Source organism: Arachis duranensis, chromosome 3, assembly GCF_000817695.3.
Source record: "Arachis duranensis cultivar V14167 chromosome 3, aradu.V14167.gnm2.J7QH, whole genome shotgun sequence".
Lineage (NCBI taxonomy): Eukaryota > Viridiplantae > Streptophyta > Magnoliopsida > Fabales > Fabaceae > Arachis > Arachis duranensis.
The window spans coordinates 28,904,766-28,924,297 of NC_029774.3; the positions used below are offsets into that span (position 1 = coordinate 28,904,766).

The 19,532-nt window shown below is 36.3% G+C and overlaps 1 protein-coding gene and 1 pseudogene across 2 annotated transcripts in view; both read right to left on the reverse strand.

Annotated features, from left to right (window-relative positions):
• LOC107478401 (protein trichome birefringence-like 31) overlaps nt 1–2,577 on the reverse strand; it is a 5,647-nt gene extending 3,070 nt beyond the window's left edge. For both annotated transcript variants that reach the window (XM_052259510.1, XM_016098539.3), the window contains exons 1-2: nt 2,132–2,577; nt 1,151–1,322 (exon numbers count right to left, since the gene is read on the reverse strand). In XM_052259510.1, coding sequence (XP_052115470.1) covers nt 1,151–1,322; nt 2,132–2,517 — 558 coding nt within the window. In that variant the 5' untranslated portion in view covers nt 2,518–2,577. The remainder of the gene's footprint in view (nt 1–1,150; nt 1,323–2,131) is intronic.
• Nucleotides 2,578–7,023: 4,446 nt separating this feature from the next.
• Nucleotides 7,024–8,412, reverse strand: LOC127745477 (uncharacterized; annotated as a pseudogene).
• Nucleotides 8,413–19,532: the final 11,120 nt, after the last annotated feature.

Below are 19,532 nucleotides of genomic sequence, written 5' to 3' on the forward strand. Positions count from 1 at the left end.
ACAACAAAAATATTCAAATTTTATATTTTTGTTGACTTTTTAATAAAATTCTTAAATTATTCCTGTTCTTTGTCTTCAACATCAATTCTATCACCATCTCTTCTTTCACACCATGTAATCTGTTCCATCATTCTTTTCTCGTCACTTTCTATTACACCCACCTCTACATCAATAGTAATAGTGTACTTCACTACTCATTACACCACCTCACCACTACCACAGTCTACACACATTTCACTAACAATAACAATAGAGATGCGAGAGACACAGAAGCAAATTGAAGCTAGAAATAGATCAAATCAAAAGAGAGAAAAAAAAGAGAAAATGATAGAGGTTATGTGTGAAAAAGAGAGAGAGAGAAAAAGAGCGAGAGAACGTGCTAGAAGAAGAGGGAGGGAGAGGCGCCAGTGGCCCGTCACTCTCAACCAAGGGCGGAGCGAGGTAGAAGGAAAAGGCGGCAATGACCCCCTAATTTTAATTTTTTACATGTAAATTATATGTAAATTTCAGTTTAGCCTCTCTCTTTAAAATTTTATTTTAATCTTATTTTAGTGTGTAAATATTTTTTGTCCCTTTCTAATATTTCATCTAGCTCCGCTCCTGCTCCCAACCTTTGTTGCTTGATCACTATTCTTGTCATCTGCGGCACAATCACCGTCAATCTCTCCTCCATCAATACCAACGCCGTCAATGGCGCTATCTTCTTCAAGGTACCCAAGATCCCTTAATCTTTCTCCATCATCCTTCCGTTAATCTTTTTTTTCTTTGACAAAAAAATCCGAATGCTTTTATGGTTTGATTGCTTGTAGTTGTAGTTGTTAAAGGATGATGTGATTATAGTTGTGACAATGGACAAAGAGAAAGGTAGGGCTCATGGGGTGAAAAAGTTGAGGTAGTAAATATCGATGTCGTCATGGTAGTGTTGATGGTGGCGGTGGTGTAGTAAAGAAGAGAGAAGGTGATGATAATGAAAAATTGTGAAAATTTGAGATTTAAAAAAGAAGAGATATAAGTGGAATTGAAATAACGGGTAGGATAATTTAAAAATTTTATTAAAAAATTAACAAAAATTTAAAATTTGTTATTTTTATTTAATATTTTACTAATAAAAAAATTTTTATACGTAATACTAAAAATTATTCTTCATTACCTCTGCTTTGAAGATCTTCATAGGTGGAATTCTTTGGAGGGATTTCTTTCCTTTGGGAATTACAGACTGTACCAAACAGACCATGCTCTCAAACTGGCCTCTCTGTAACGAGTCCCCAATAAACATCATTCTCTTGTTCCTCAACATGTTCAACAACGTCAGAGGGTCAAATCTGAATTCATGAATGGATGAAACACAACACTTAGTCATGGGAATTGGGAACATTTTCGGGTATTTTGAGACTTCCTGTTTAAGTGAATGGAATATTTATAAGATCAAATTTTATTATTCTAACACCGTATTTAAAAACTATATATACAAATCCAAAAGTTTTATTTTAATTCGAAATAATTATTATTTTTTTTAATTCATATTTGTATCTATTATTCGGATATTGCTTTTACTATTCAAATATTCATTTTTATATTATAGCTACTTATATATTTTAATTATACAATATATATATTACCTTACGAAATACAAAATATAGAATTTATTAAATAATTGATACTAGTAAAATAGTACTGAGAAGCATGCTATTCTATCTAAATATCAACATATTTAATATGAAATAAATCCTAATGAATCGATGTCCGACTTAAACAATTCTAAAACACTTCTAGAGAATAAAAATTGAGAAAATATTCAGTTTGGTCTCTGAAATTACATTCGAATCTTAATTTAATTCTTAAACTTTTCAAATTTTAATCAGTCCGCAGGGACTGCGGTGATTTCCGTCACAGCGTCAATTAAAAAGTTTATAGACTAAATTGAGGTAATTGAAATTTTAAGAACTAAATTGAGACTCGAGTATAATTTTAGAAATCAAATTGAGTATTTTCTCAATAAAGTTGTTGTAAATTAAAGTATCCAAGCTAAATTTTTTTCAGAGATGAATTTGGGTGTTTGCTCGAATGAAAGTATTGAAGTGGTTGAAGTTGCATGTTACTTGTCTGAAATTGTTGGGTTAATAACTTATACCTTGGGATGTTGCATCGATGAGGCTGCCACCTCCAATTCTTGTAAAAAGAATCAGGCCTTCCATTCCTCTGGCAAGTGGTCTGCTTTACCAAGTAAGGGCAACTCTCTTCCTCATAAAGAGGGTAAGACACATTATCCCAAACCCACTTCCCTTCAAACACATTGCAATCTTCTCCGATTCGGTCCTCCGGCAACACCGCCATCGGCAATTTGTTCCTTCCACCCTGTCCCTGTGCTGGCCTTCCATACACCTTGAAAACGTAGCTGTTCTCGCTCCTTAAACTGTCGAGGACTAGCCTCGAAGTTCCGAGGAGCAGGACAGAGTACAATACAAGCGGAAATAGAGTTTGGATCTTGCGATCAAACAATGACTTCAAAGATTGCATTGGTATGGGAATAGGCCTAGCGATTTGAAGGATATATTGTGAGATGCTATAGCGTTCTAACTTTTATTGGAGAGACATGTTAGTTTGTTTGTTTTTCTTCTCCAAGTACTTGATTTTTGTGGATTGCTTGAGTTTGAAGCTTTTTAAAAAAACATCCTTCTCAACGAACGGTTGGTAGGATCGAAGTTTAGCTGCTGAATGTATTAGGATTGAAGGAACATATGTATATGTTTGCTTTTTCTATTTTTATAACAACTCCGTAGAAAATGTGTACAGAAATAATTAAATCAACTTCGAATAATCTAACTAAACTGAAAGTTTTTTTCCAAAGTATTTCCTATTTGAATCCAAGCATACTAGTGAACTAATCACTAAACCAATTCAAATTCATTAAATCAAGTGGAAGATGAATAACACGTATAGTAATACACAATTATGGAGTGTCCAATTTATACCTTGAAAATTTATAAATTCAATACTGGCGCATTTATCATAGTGCCTAGAGAAATTTTAGAAGCTACTGATGACCAACAAGGATGGCACATTTTTTTTTTCCTATGATGGAAAAGCTTTTCAGCACCGAAATATTTGAAAAGTAATATTACGTAACTAATATTACAACCATCAATTTCAGCTGAGATTATATCAAGTTGTCAAATAAATTTAGTATAAAATCTATTAAAAATGAATTAAGTTTGAATTTTTATAATTTTTTTAATTTATTTTTAAATTTTTAATTTTAAAAGTTTTAGATTTATTTTTTATATTAAATATAAGTTGTAATGTTGGCTCTAAAAATTCTTTTTGAACAACTCAAATAGGGATGACAATGGTTTCTATCTTTGTGTTTGGTTGGTGTCTTTTAGACATAAAGACACAAATATAAGGAGAATTATAGGCTGCGTTTGTTTTGTGTATATATTAAGACATATACATTAAGACATAGACATTTGAGACATAGACATAAAATATTTGTGTTTATGTATATCGTTTGGATACGATAGACATGATATTACAATGATGTCTAACATTGTGTTTGGTTTACATAGAACAAGATACTACACAATTAAAATGACTATTTTACCCCCTTAATTTGAATTAAAAATTCAATAAATAAAAGAAAAAAAAAGCTATTCAGATTACACTTTTTCCAAATTGGTTCGAGGGTTCCACTTTCCACCCCCTCCCACCCTACCCCCAGAAATCTCTCTTCTTCCTAGTTGGCCTCCTCCTTCTTTGGCATTTGCTGGATCTTTTCTGTGCGATTGTTCTTTGTCGAGGATTCTTCTTCTTTGAGGTGAATCTCTTTCCGTTCTTCTTTTCTTTCTTTCTTCTTCTTCTTCTTATTAATTGTTGTGTGGGTGTTCGCAGGGTTAGCGTATTTGATGATTTGTTTCTGGGTTTAGGATATTGGGTTCAAGGGTTCCCAATCATCCATGGTTGGCAGTGAATTTGCATCGCTTATAAAAATCTGTTTGGATTGTCAAAATCTAAACGTGGCCGTCTTGTGTTGTGCCTCTCTTGAAGGTGAGTCAGTGAAACCATTCCATCTTCTTCTTTCATCACTGTTTTTATCCATGGCTATTTCACTTGTTCCTTGCAATTTTGCTGATTTGTGGCGTATTCGTAAACAGTAAAATTTTGCCCTTTTCTATGCATTAATCAAAGCGTTTTGTATTAATAGTTTATTGCCCTTATGTTTTGTAATATTTCCTATTTACTTTTTCCCAATTTTTATCAAATTTCTCTTGTTTGTGTTGCTGACAAGAGCCATGTTTGGTCATGCCTCTTTTTTCTAATCTCTGTTTTAGCCGGTTATAGTAGCTGTCTTGATTGATCCCGTTTCCAAATTTTGTGATTGAAAATTCCTGTACCTTATTCTCGAATTGGCTGTGGTTGGAAATCAACCTTTTTGACCTTTGATAAGACCATAGCTGAGCAAAGGTTTCATCTTTTTTCAAATTATGTTATAAATTTGCCTTATTTTGTAGAACATGCATAGCTCATATGAATGAGACTCTTGCAGGGCTACTAAACTGGGAATGAAGTTGGAGTGGTTGGAAGATGTGGTGAAAACAATCATGGGTCCAATCCCAACAGTGAAGTATGATAAGAGCAGAAACCGGAAAATATGGTTCAATAGCATGGTGGCTACATACACTGGCTGGGAGGATGAAAGGAATGATCCTGTGAAGGCTGTTACCTTTGGTGATGGCTAGCCATTACCATCTAATGTAGTATATGATTGTCTTAAACTACTTGAGGAAGAATCTGTTGCTATTCCATGGCAGAAAGGAGATGTTCTCTTGATTGATAATTGGGCCGATCTTCATTCTCGTAAATCATTCATTCCACCACGCAGGGTGGTAGCTTAACTTGTTAAATAAGGTTGTATTTTGTTATTAGCTATAAGAATAGAAGAGTTATATTTGTATAGTTTTAGGAAATACACAATTGTTTGTTGGTTCCTTCACTTGTAATGAACTTATGTAAATTGAAAATTCAATGGAAAGTGCTTTCTGTTATATGTATTTTGATTTGCTGTTTCTGTTTTTAGCTAATAGTATCCTTTTTTAACTTGTAAGAGTATATTTTGGTTTCTTTTCATGAATATGTAGGTGCAAAAATTAAGAACTCAGGTTGTAAATATTATGTAGGAAATTAACATAAGAGATACATTAGACTTGTTGATTAATTCAAGTGCAGAATAGCAGAAAATCAACACATGCTACGCAAAAGTTGAATAAGTAAAATTACATATACTTATTAGAGTATATTATGGGGCAAAATTACCCAATACAAATAAAATTCACCTAAAAGTTAACATAGATAATGCAGAATTGAATAAAGCTTTGTGGGATTGCACAGTTTTAAGTGCAAAATTGCATAATGTAGTTAAGATTCACTTAGTGGATAAGTTAGTAATATAATAGCAGAAAATTGACATAGACAAACTGCCCAATACAAACATAATTCAACAGACTGCATAAAAGAGTTGCAATGTAGCCAGTGCAGTTCAATTGTCTAACAAAAGATAAAAACAACAAAACATTAATAAGTCTGTTAAGTTTACCAGAATACCCTAGTAAGTTTACCAAAATATCTCCATAAATTTAGCAATACACCCAACACTAGCTAAAAGTTTTCCATTATATCTCGAGCGAATGCCGCCTTTTCCTCATCCAAACTCCAGAAGGTTGCCTTCAATTCTGGATTCTGCACAAATTTTTTTGCAATTTGCACGATCTCCATTGTGTTAAAACCAAGACTCCTCAGCGTTCGGCCAAGATTTACTTGCTCATTAACACCGGACATTGCATTAGCTAGCACCTGCACATGCTTTCCTTGGTCCTCAACCGCAGCTTTAATCGTTTCAGCTAGGTTTGATAGCACTGCAGCATCATTGCTTTTTTTAGTTGCACTGTGACGTCCTTGATTTTTCTCACTTGATGAAGCAAACGAGGCTGAAAAGGTATTGGGGAGTTCGCTCTCGGCAGCTGCTAAATCCTCCATGTCAACATCGTCTCCGCCTAAACCAAAGCCATCCGTTGTAGCCGCAGCAAATGTAGAGCCCGGTGTGACATCTTCTTCAGCATCTTTTCCACTGTATGCATCAAGACCAGTAGCTCTATCCTTGCCAAAAATGTTCCCAAGACGTTCAAACAACGGGAATGGCTTGCCTGGAGTGTAGAGTGTAACATTGCGACCCTGTACAACATAAAACAAAGTCAAAAATTACATGTTCATATGAACGAGTACTTGTAAGAAGAATTAATAAATGCGAAAAAATTACCAGCACACCTTTCCCCAAGCTTCCAGTACTTGTTTACTATCCACTTCAACACACATCTTTTCGGAATTCCACCCAAAACCACTACAACCCAACATCTCAGCCACAAACATATATTTTTCTTTCAGCCGCTTGTGTTTGTTTCTGATGTGTTTAACAGTGAGACCACATCCAGGAAACTTTTCATTCATTTTGTCCGCTAGTTTTTGAAATGCCCCTGACTTAAATTGACCGGCATCTGCCCTTTTGCCTTCAACAACCAATTCTTCCATAAATACCACAAACTGTTCAGTTTCTTGCTCAGTCTATTGGCGGGGTATGGAGGCCATTTGCTGCTAGATAAGAACAAATAAAGTAAACCATGACATCATAATAACTATCAAAATTAGAGTTCAATGGTATTAGAATTATCTTTAGAATTACTTACAGCAAACTAAAATCTAATAGCAAATAAAACTAAAATATGTTTAATTAGAATAATCAGTAGCACAACATTAACATACTATAAAGATTTGAATAAAATTCTAGAATTTTGACATCTTTTGAAACAATTAAAACAAGACCTTGTCTAATTATATGTTTAATTGGAATACAAATTATGAATCCGAGTTGGCAAATACATATTGCACAAAGAAAAAAACTGAAATGAATTCAAATACAATAATTTATAGGCTAGGCCAATTGCAAACATAACAAAATCGGCAAAGATAAAAATTCTACTCGCCACGTTCTCTCCTCCATATTTCCCACATCTCGGTTGCTAGGTCCTCACGCCATTGAGTCCACTCATGGCTACTTTCCACAACATCAATTGTTTCACCTTCATCAACAATAGTATCATCTCCTACGGGTATGTGTTCTGGCGCAAGAGTTGCATCTTCTTCGGGATCAACATCCATGTTCATACGAATAAAGTTTTGTAACAAACAACAAGCAATAATAATGTGGCTTTGAACTCTAATAGGATAGAACGAGGGACTTCGTAGAATTCCCCATCTTTTCTTAAGCAACCCAAAGCACCGCTCAATCACATTTCTAGCTGAAGAGTGCTTCTTATTAAATAACTCTAGACGATTTTGTGGTGCTCGATGACCTTGAATCCACTCATTCACATGATAGCGAACATTTCTATATGGAGATAAAAATCCTCTCCCATTGGTATAGCCGGCATCCACTAAGTAATAACACCCTAAAACGGAAGGATGAAAAATATAAGAAATATATTGTAATTCTCATATTCAATAGTTATTATTCTTTTCAAAAGATTAATTTAGACATACCAATAGGTATTTTCAAGCCATTACGTCGAGTAATAGCATCCCTAAGTACCCTTGAATCAGATGCCAATCCTTCCCAACCGCTAAGGACATAGACGAAATTCATGTTCCGATTGCAAACTCCTAAGACATTGGTGGATATTCTAGATTTTCTCGTCCGATATCTAGATTTATCACTCTTCGGGACTATGACATCTATGTAAGTTCCATCTAATGCTCCTAGACAACCCTATCAAATGTAAAAAAAAAAAAGTTATTACACGCAGAGTAAACGTGACCAATACAAATTAGAGCTACATACACGACCTACCTTGAACCATTTTCATCTGGGATCTACACAATCTTCCGGTACAGGGTCTGCCTTTGCAAATAAGATACTTTGGACACGCAAAACTGAACGTAATACCTTGTGAAAATACCTACTAATAGTTTCACCAGACCTATAGAACCTAACCTGTATGCTGCGATTTTTGTATGGTGAGCTAATATGATTAAAAAAGTAGCTACTTGCTCGCCTATGCCAACATGACCATCTTCGTGTAATCCACCTTGAACTTGTAGCAATTCACATAAAGTTGCAAATGCATTCAAACTCATTCTTAACTCCCATATGCAATTTCTATCTCCACCCTCCCCAATGATATTATCTAATGCATCTCGCCTTAGTGGCAATGTGTTCACTCTTCGACCAATCGAAGAATGACCCCGCCTTCTATTCCTAATATACATATATAGAGTGACTAAAAAAAGCAGCATTAATGTGTCAAATTGCATTCTCATAATCCAGTAATATCCAACACATAGCTTAATTTGTTCAGAACGATCCATCATCACTTCCTAATAAACAATAACAAGTAAATACATAAAAGAAGAATCCTAATAATTTCTACAAACACATAATACAAATCATGATAGCAAACAACTTGGTAAGCAGTTTGATGAGTAATTTTATAAACACAATACAAATAAATTGTCCTCTAGCATTCTTCAATAGATAATAATTAAAAAGTTCACCTATCACTAATTTCATAAGCAATTTAATTAACATATTAATCATCAATTAGAACAACATTTTTATCACTGGTTTTATCAACAATCAGCACTAATAACATCAGCAGATCAGTAACAAAATTTTATTTATCACAGCAGCAACAATTCCTTCTACAACTCTTTTCTTTTTGACGATTTTTCTACATAGTTGGCCATAATGTTTGATGGTGAGAACAATTTCTCAAGTATAACTTATAACAAGTTTTTTTCAATTAGACACATGGCTTTTTCCATTCTTTTTCCTCTTCAATTAGGAAAAATAACTTATCAAGCTTCAAAATGCATTTAAAACAACCACCACCGAAATTATTCATTGCCTATTGAAGATTTCAAATGAAAACAAAATAAATAAAGAACAATACCCAAATACCCAGATTTACATACAATTCGATTGTCCACATACCCAAATTCTGGATTAGCAATTAATCAACAATAACCCATCTGATCAATAATCAAAATTAAAAGAAGAAACTTCACAAAAGAAAAAATACCGGAGACAACGAGGCAAAGCACACCGAGAGGACAGATGTTGCAGCAGTGGAGGATGAAAGACTCAACACATAGCAGAAGCACAGCTGGGGTTTGAGGTTATCGCGGCTATGAGATGGAGAGGCGAAGATGGCAGAGTAGCAACAGAAGCTCACCGCGACCAGAGCCCAGCATACAGTAATCAGAGAGGAGAGTCGGCGGAAAACATAGACAATGTGCAGTGGTGGTACACCTTCGATGATGCAGAACAGCTACACAAAAAATTTTTACTCCTTAGGGTTTCATACAAGCAGGGGACTCTTTTGGAATATCAAAAAATTAACGAGGACAAAATCGTCTGAAAATTAAGATTCTGATCCGTGTTCATCGTTCACAATCCGTGTCTTAGCATTTTACTAAGACATGAAATACATGTAACTTGTGTGTGCTTGTGTGTAACCGTGTCCTTCTTCTTTCTGTGTCTCAGAATCCAAACAATAGACACGTCTCACTGTGTCTATGTCTTGGCAAGACACGGACATCAAACAAACGCAGCCATAGTGTACAGATTGGAGGATACAGATATTCTCTTTGGAGTTATCTCATGGTGACAGAGGATACAGATATTCTCCTTGGAGTTATCTCGTGGTGACAGGTGTCCAGGGGGAGCCGCTTGTGACTGTTAGCTAAAAGGGGTGACGTGAAGCGTGCACGAAGCCGAGTAGCTCATGTTGGGAGCTCCGTTTGGGAAGGAGGTGCTGTGCTTGGATGGGGAGAATTGGACCCCGCTGGACTGGACTCCATACAAGGCCTTGGATGAAGGTGGGCTGTGAGAGAATCATGGTTGGAAGGGTAGGATGGATTAAAAGCATCTCTGTTTCAGTAAGTTAGTAACGGGTATATGACCCCTTGACCCGGAAAAAAAAAATAAATAGAAGATTGCATAACCCAATTGAAGGCAGGAAAAAAAAAAGAGAGACACTTTGATAAAGATGTTTAAAATGTCTTTTTTAAAGATGTTTATTATTAACTAAAATTTAATACATATAATTGATTAAACTATATTATTTTTTTTGAAATTATATCAGATAAATTGATTTGGTCAAAAAATTAATAAACCAAATCTTGAATCGATTTAAATTAATATTCTTTTTTTTATAGAAAATGACTACAATAACATTATTATAAAAAATTACTAAAATATTTTTATTATATAATTTTTTAATTTTAAAAATCTTAAATTCTAACCCTATAACGACACAAAGAAAAGAAAAGAGTTAGAATTTAGAGTACTCATAATAATAATAATAATAAGAGGTTCAAGGAATAGTTTATCAATTTTTTGGTCAAATCAATTTATCTGATCTAATTTTGATAAAAATAACATAATTTAATCAATGATATGTATTAAATTTTAATTACTTAAAAATATTTTTAAAAAAAGACATTTTAAGCGTATTTATCTAAGTGGCTCCCAAAAAAAAAGAAGAGAAAGAATATATGCGCCTACACAAAATTTTGGGTGATCACTGAAGACTTAGTTTATTTAGCATGCAGTAGTTATTTTGGTGTTGTATTCATTATAGGATAATTTTATATAATTTAAAAAGTAATGAATAAAGATATGATTGAACAAATATTAAATATCTGAGTAAGTACTACTGGATTAACAATAAAAGTATAATTCATGCAGTATCGCAGGAATGTTGAGATGTAAAAATTTATTGAAGTGAATACAATTTAGCTGTACTTTAGATATGTTGATTCTATTTATTTGTTAGAACATTGACTAAATAAGATACTGAAAGACTCAAATATGTAAGTATACCGGTTAGTGATATAATGACTAAATGCTGTATAAGACGGCTATTTTTTACGTATAGAAGTAAGAGTAGTGATATAATGAAACACTATAATTTTAAAAATCATATGCATATTATTAAAAAATGGTTAAGCATAACTAAATTTTAAAAATCAGTTTTTAACCGGTTAATAACTAATTTTATCATATAAAATTAATTTGGTTAATTAACCAAATAATGAATAACCCTATGAATAATAAAAAAGTATGATTAATTTAAATATAAGTGAGTATGAAATAAAAATAATTTTTAACAAAATTATCATATGTTTTAACTGTATAAGTAATAATTAATATATATAATAACGAAAAATAACACAACTTAGTGGTAATTTAGGAAGCATCCAATAATAAAGAGGACTTGTTTTAGGTCATGTTTTCAGTAATTTTGGAATTCTCCTTGAAACGGTTTGGTTGGATTGATTTTCTACGATTTTAAAAATAACATATTAACACTCATTATGTCATTAGTGAATTCATCGGCACCTTCGCAAGGAATAAAAAAATATTTTTTTCACTTAACTAAATCAGCAACAGCTATTCTGTCATCTCGTCTTCTACTTAACTGACTGGACTTAGTTCACCTATTTCTTCTTTGAGTGAAAACGAAGATTGTCCAATGTATTCCTTTTCTTAACAAAACTCACCAATTTTAACTTTTTTTCACTAACTTAAAAACAGAAACTAACAGCCTATACACCATATTAGGAACAACAAAGTTCTCAGCACAATTGTTAACATGAGAGTAAAAATCCTTTTCAGATTCTAATCACAAACAGGAATTAAAAAAGAAAAAAATTTATGTCTATTATAATATCAACAACAAATTAATATCTAATTATAATTCATTCACAAGCTTCATTATAATTTACGTATATGGCCTATCCCCTATGAAACAATTTTGAAATTACCATGTTCATATGTCTACTCACTACTGTCTTTAAAATTACCCATGCTTAGTAGAGTGCAACAAGTCTTCAACTCTACAACAACTCTAATATTCAGAGGCAATCAAGCATAAAACATTTCTTTCTGAATAAACCAAGCAATTTACAATACAATACATAGAACTAACAACTTAAATCAATTTTTATGGAGAACATGTGAACCATCAAAGTGCATACTAAAAAATGACAAAAATCTACATGGACAATACTAGAAAGTGCCATCTCAACAACTATATATTCATTATCCTGCCTACCTTGCTAGTAGTACCCATGGCAATAAGACCTTTCAAAACCCAGCATCATCATACACATGTTAAAATTAAATTCTCTATAGTTGTCCATGCTGCAATTACAGTGCTTATTCCTTCAATTCTTTGCATTTTCACTCATATTTTTCCTGCAAAAAAAAATTACTCCTACAGTTTGATCCCACAATTAACGACTTACAACAGTAAAAGATTGGTTATATTAAGTTCTTAACTAATCTTCCATCAACTATTTATTCACACATAAACAACGACATAACCAAGAAGAAGAAATCAATTATGTTCGAAAAAATACTATGCTTATTATGTATTTCTACTCTAGCAAACCTAGAATGACATAAGCGAAAAAATTATTTTGATCTCATGAAGATGCGTCTGCTAATAATTTACAGAGAATAACTGAACATAAATGACAAGCAACGGCGGGGATAACGCCACTGACAAGGGAGAACGGCCGGGGGACAACGACTCCACCGCTGCAACGAAGCAACTGGCGATATGCGAACTAGGAAGCGAGCTTCATCACGACGAACACACGCAGAACCCAAGCGCCACCAGCAGCAACAGCGAGCAGACCAGCGGCGGCGACCCTCGTAGACGGAGCTAGATTTTGCTCTGCTGAGAGGAGAGGCATGAGGTGAAGACCTAAGTTGCCTTTTTTTCATCCATTGTTTTTTTTTGCGTCCACTTAAGCCCCAAATGCAAACGTCTCACCAATGAAACCCGTGCACACAAATCCCGTTCCATTTCATGCAACTACCTCGGCTCACTCGGCCCACCCGTGAGCGCCCACACGGCCACACCTTGCTGAAAGCCTGCTCCAGCCGCAAAAGAGAGACAATACGTGTCAGCAAGAGACACAAGAAAATAGTATATCTGTAAATCTGTACAAAATTGCATCTGTACAGTAGAGCAACCCCAAATATAAATATACAAATAAACATAAACATAGATATACACAAAATTTTTTATTATATTTAGTGATAATATACAGGACACAATTCTCTAATTTAAATGTCTATTTTACCCTAAACATGATCACCACTATCACCATTGTTATCAGTGGTGGGCAATAGATCTTCAATAGTAATAGTGGTGATGGCAGAAAGGAGTGATTGAGGAAAGAGGATAGATATTAGATAGAGGTAGAAGAAGAGAAAAGAGGGAAAGTCTTAGTTTATAGATGGTACATAAATTTTGTGTATTTATGTCCATCTATATCTTCCCGTGTCCATCAAATTTTGTGTGTTACCAAACCAAGCGGTACCTAATGAAAACGGAGACATGTCCCTACCCCGTGCAGTCAAAAAGCTTCCATCTCCACTCCAGATATAGATATATATAACAGGTATCGGTATCCGTTTGAATATCCATTTTCGGTGGATATCTCTATAGAATTTCTTGAGCAAAAAATGTAAAAACAAAAAAAAATTAAAAGAAAAACCAAACAATTGAACTTTTAATTTTAGAACAATATAGATTTCAGAACAATTTAAAAAAACATACATATGTACAAATGCATATTTCATAACAATGCAGATTAAAACAAAATAATATTTTAGAACAATTTCAAAAAATACTATATGTACCAACAATGCAGATTCACAATAGATTCCAGAACAATTTAATTTTTTATTTTAAAAAAGATAAAAAAAATTAATTATACCAATGATTAAATTTTTTGTATAATTATAAAATATATATTTTTTATTATGACCGACTCTATAACTGTCAAGATAATTAAGCGATTAAAATTTATTACTAAATATTATTGACAGTTAAATTGTTGATACTAAAAAAAGATAAAATTATTTACAAATGTGTTTTATTGACACAAGAAGATATTAGTATTGTCCTTGAGGGTGTTGGTAAAATTGGTCTTTTTTATTGACGGGGCTGATAATCAATAGCCTTGTCATCGCTAAATAGGTTTTCAATGCTTTAGCCTTCGGAAGGGTCGTAACCCCAAATTTTTTAATAGTGACCTATTTCACTAACCACTTTATCGTCATTCTGATTCGCCATGGTGGTAACGTATTTGTTTGGCATCTCTATTTTGCTATGGACACTTTGTTAAGTTGTCGTATCCATGTGTAGAACACATTTTAGACATGACACTCGTTTGATACGTGTGTCTACTGTGTCTATGTCTTAATAAACAATAAAAAATTCTTCTTCGGACACACTTAAATACCACCACATGTCAATGGATCCAGTCTTATTTTTAATTTTTTTTGAAAGAAAGAGCTCAACACTCAAAGTGGAGCATACATAAACTAAGATAATAATAAAAGACTAACCAACTCTTATGTCATCTCCATCATAGCCATCAACAACATGAGCTAATTTTCACACCATTCCGTAGCACAAAGCAACGATTGTGTTGCACACTCTAAAACTCCTGGTGTTTTGTTCTGGAAGATTACATCATTCTTCCGTAACCAAATGTTCCATATAACTGAAAAGAACCCAACTAACCAGTACTTGTGTACCTCCTTTCTCATAGGCATGGATCTCCAACTCTCAAAGTGAACTTTCAATATGTCGGGAGTTGTTCACACCTGACCAAATACCGTGATCCATACACACCACACCTGCCAAGAAAACTCATAAGCAACCAACAGGTGATGAACACTTTCAACTACTTTTTTACACAACACGCATATATTATCATTTGGTTCCAGAATTCCCAACCTACTAAGTCGGTCCTTTGTGTTGACCCGGCCAATCAGAGCAAACCAAGTGAACAACTCAACTCGAGGTGGAACTAAACCTCTCTAAATTTTTTTTGTGAATCTGTAACTCAGAATCTCCTTGTCCAGAGTTGCTTCCTGCAAAACCTGCACAAATGAGTTAGTAGTATAAACGCCTTCCTTTTCAAATTTCCACACCGCTCTGTCTTGCACTTCTTCTATCAGTTTAACATATTGCAAGGCATGAAGCAACTGATCCAAGGTTTCTGTTTCCCACTGGCGAAGCTCCCGCCTCCACTGAAAATGCCAAACCTACTCTATCTCATCCCAAAATCCACAATTCCCAATTGGTGATCCTTTTTGGCTTGAAATCAAGAAGAGTCTCGGATAAGAGTCTTTCAGCTTTCCTATTTAGAGCCACATATCCTCCCAAAATCTGGTGGTCCTGCTGTCCCCTACCTCAATAGCAAGGTCATCAATCATTTCTTGCCTTACTTGTTGCTCCTTTATTTGTAGTTGACATATGTCTCTCCATGGACCTCTTCTCATTGGTAGAGTCTGAGTAGACAGCAACTGATTTGGGTTCAATCTATTGCATGAACACACAATCTTCTTCCACAACGGACAGTCCTCCTTTGAGAAACGTCACCACTATTTAAACAATAAAGATGTATTACGTACCACTACGTCACCCACTCCCAGCCCTCCTAACTTCTTCGGTGCTTGGATCATCTCCCACTTCACGAGAGCCATGCCAGGTTGTCCGTCCTCTTTCCCCCAGAAGAACCTCTGTTGCAGATAAATAATTCTTCGTGCAACTGCATTTGACATCTTATACAGGCTCAGGTAATACACTGGTAGATTGTTTATTACAAACTTGATGAGCACCAACTTTCCAGCCTTACTTAGGACCTTTGCTTTCCATAAGCTGAGCTTCTCTTCCACCTTATCTATTACCGGCTTCCAAGTTTTTACTAATCGCGGATTTGCTCTTAGGCTAATACCAAGATACCTCACCGGTAGGGCTGCCAGGCAAGTGACACATCCGACTAGTTCACTCCTGACTGCAATTCACTAGTATCAAGCTCGACTTCTCAAAGTTAATGCTCAGTCCCGACATAATCTCGAAGCACCTCAGAAATCTCTTATAATTTCTCACTGTCTCCTCCTCTAGCGGACATAATAATATTGTGTCATCCGCAAATTGTAAGTGTGATAACTCAATATCATCCCTACCTACCAACAGTGGGCATATTCGACCATTCCTCACTGCTTCGCCGATCATTCTGTTGAGCACGTCCATCACCAAGACAAACAAGAACGGCGATAACGGGTCGCCTTGACGAAATTCCCTCTCCATTTTGAAGGCTTTTGAAGGAGACCCATTAACCAGAATAGAGATGGATGCCGACCTTATACACTCCTAAATCCATGCCCTCCATGTACTACCGAAACCCATCTTCTCTAAAACAGTATCAACAAAGCACCATTTAACTCTATCATAGGCTTTGTGGAAGTCCAGTTTGATAATCGCTGATGCCTTTCTTTGTAGTTTTTGCCAATGCACAGTTTCGCATGCAATTAATGCTCCATCATGTATCTTCCTTCCTTTCACAAAGGCACTCTGAGATTCTCCAACTAAACCTGGCATGACACTCCTCATTCTTCATGTCAACAATTTAGAAATAACCTTATAAACACAACCAACCATGCTGATTGGTCTAAGGTCTTTTATCTCCTTCGCCTCAACGAATTTCGATGCCAACACAACCCATGTGACATTGGAGTCTGCTAGTAGTCTTGCATGCTCAAAGAAGCTCATCACTGCTGTAGTGAATTCCGATCCAATCTTCCCCCAACGCTTTTTTAATAAAATTCATGTTGTACCCATCATTTCCTGGTGCTTTCGAAGATTCACAATCCCATACCGCCTCTTTCACTTCCTCTGCTGATGACATCACCTTTAAGGCTTCAGCTTCCTCCCTCTCCAGTCTGTTCACTAAACCATCTCTAAAGCTCACCGTTGGGGAGGCTTCCTGGTGGTACAGATGTTTATAAAAGTCTCGAATCGCCACCTTTATTCTTGCTTGATTTCTTATTAGTCTCCCATTAATCACCAGTTACTCTATTTTGTTATTCTTTTTTCTTGCCGAAGCAATATTGTGAAAATATTTAGTATTCTTATCCATCTCTTTAACATGCCGGGACCTAGACATTTGCTTCCAGTGGACATCCTGTCTGACATGCCACTTTTCACAGCATCTCACTAACGCCCTTCTTCTTGACTCCATTGTACCATCGTACGAACCACTACTCACCATATCATCCACCTTCTTGATCTCTTCTTCAAACTTCCTTATCTTCTCAGCTATATTCCCAAAATGCTGCTTGTGCCATCTCCGAACTGGAACTGATAATGCTTTCATCTTGTCTAGGAATTGTACATCACCTAACTCCCTCCACTCTTCCTTCACCATCCTTAGAAACCCTTCATGCGTGAACCACGAGTCCAGGCTCCGAAAAGGTCTTAGGCCATCAAACGTTCTGCTCTCTTCCATAATCAACGAGCAGTGATCTGATAATCCTCTTGGACCTCCCCTTAGCCGTGTCCCCGGATACATCTCTAACCACCCCAAGGTAACAAGGCTCCTATCGATTCGACTGCACGAGCTCCCCCTAAACCATGTATACCTCCAATCATTCGGCGGCAAGTCAACCAGCTCCATATCATTTATCCAGGCTCTAAAGTCCTCCGCAGACGTTGATAAGGTAGTCGCTTCTTTCCTTTCTTCCAAATGCATAATTTCATTGAGATCACCCAAAAAACAGAGCGGCACCTGACACAACCCTGCAATATAACTCAACTCTTCCCACACTACTATCTTCTCTGATCTCACATGTGGTCCATATACCAGACAAATAACACACTGAAAATTATCTTTTATCACAACTCCTTCTACACACAACCATCTATCTCCTTTATAGCAATTAGTCAATTTGAATACTCTTTCATCCCATATTAGCAATAAACCTCCTGAAGCCCCAACTGAACTTACATACTCCCAACTAGCTCCATCTCTACCCCAAATACACATAACATCAAACTTAGTCACCAGCTCCTTTTGTCTCTATCAACCCCAACATTTCTAATCTAAACTTATTTTTGAGATTCTTTAACATACTGAATTTTCCAGCACCACCTAAACCTCTAATATTTTAGGAGTTTATAATCATTTAACATTAATAGCACACACCTGGTTGCGAGATTTTGTCCGACTTCTTCGTATTTTCTCTTTTTTCCTTTGCCTGTCACCGCTTTAGGGTCATTGCCTCATTTTGCTCCTGCAGGATTGCCATGATATCTTCCTCATCATTACACTGAGCACTGGACTTTATAGCTAATTTTCAAGCTTCTTTGTTCTCTGCCATCTCTTCTTCCCAGCTCCGCCTTAGTTCCTCCCTGTGAGGCTCATTTTTGCCCTCCAAACTAGCCTCAGCCTCTGAACCTGCGTCTGTACGGCTCTCATATGCCTCCTCTTGGCCCCTGTCATAATCCCCTGTCCCACCTTTCATCAATCCATTCATATCCTGCCTTCTCCATCTTGTCCCAATCTAGAGATGCCGATCGTTGGTATGTACATTGCGGTGTATTTCAGCAGCAGCCCCTTCTCCATGACCAGGATCCACCGTATCTGCTCCCAGATCCGTCTCCGCATTTTGAACCATTTTTTCCCTCAGCTGCCTTGTTGAGGACCGTTCCACTTCTCCGATGGTGAAGTCCGTTTCCCCGAGTCGTGGCACCTGCCCCCACAGTCTTCCTTCCAACAAGACCCACAACCATCGCCTCCCATGTGGCCTCTTCAGTCACGAGGAACTGCCCGGCGTTATCCGTCAATTTGTTCATCTTACCGTCCTTTCCGCCATCTACCCGGTCAGGCTCATCGCGCATAGCGTCTTCAGATGGATGCCGTCCCTCCAGTCGAGGAGCTTCAGCCGCCGCTACCTCGCGATGCTGCCCGCTTCCTTCCGCACCAGCCCGCATTACATCCCCTGCCCTGCTTTGTCTTGAGATCTCTAACAGTGAACCGCCCACAGCCCCAGCCTGCAGCCCTTGCCGGATCATGGACATGGGCTCAAACCCAACCTGGCTAGAAATCCAAGTAGATCCACCCTTCTTAAGGCCCAAATCAAATTCTCTAGGCTGGGACTCCTTACCCTCCTTATTGGGCTTTGTTACTCCCAGTCCATTATTCTTACTTGCAGCCTCATAAATTTTGTTACCACAATGCTCCCCGTACTCACATGTTACCGTTTTATCCAAGTCAATCTCCTCATTAATCTCTATTGATCCCTGAGAATTCTCCTTTTCATTAAATGCCGGATAATTAGCCACACCATAATGTGAATTCAAATTCTGATTATTCCATTCATTCAAATCTACAAGTGAATTTACGAAGCTATCCTTTTCATATTCATCGTTCCTGCATCTCTCCGGCATGAGCTCAGCCGCCAGATCCCGGTCACCAACCAGCCTTCCGCCACCATAATTCATCCCTTCACCATTTTCCTCATGTTCCGTCTCTTCAGCATGTAATGCTTGTCTGTCCCCTAACTCCTTGTAGCTCTCCCGAAAACACTCCTCCCGATATACCTCTCCTCCGAC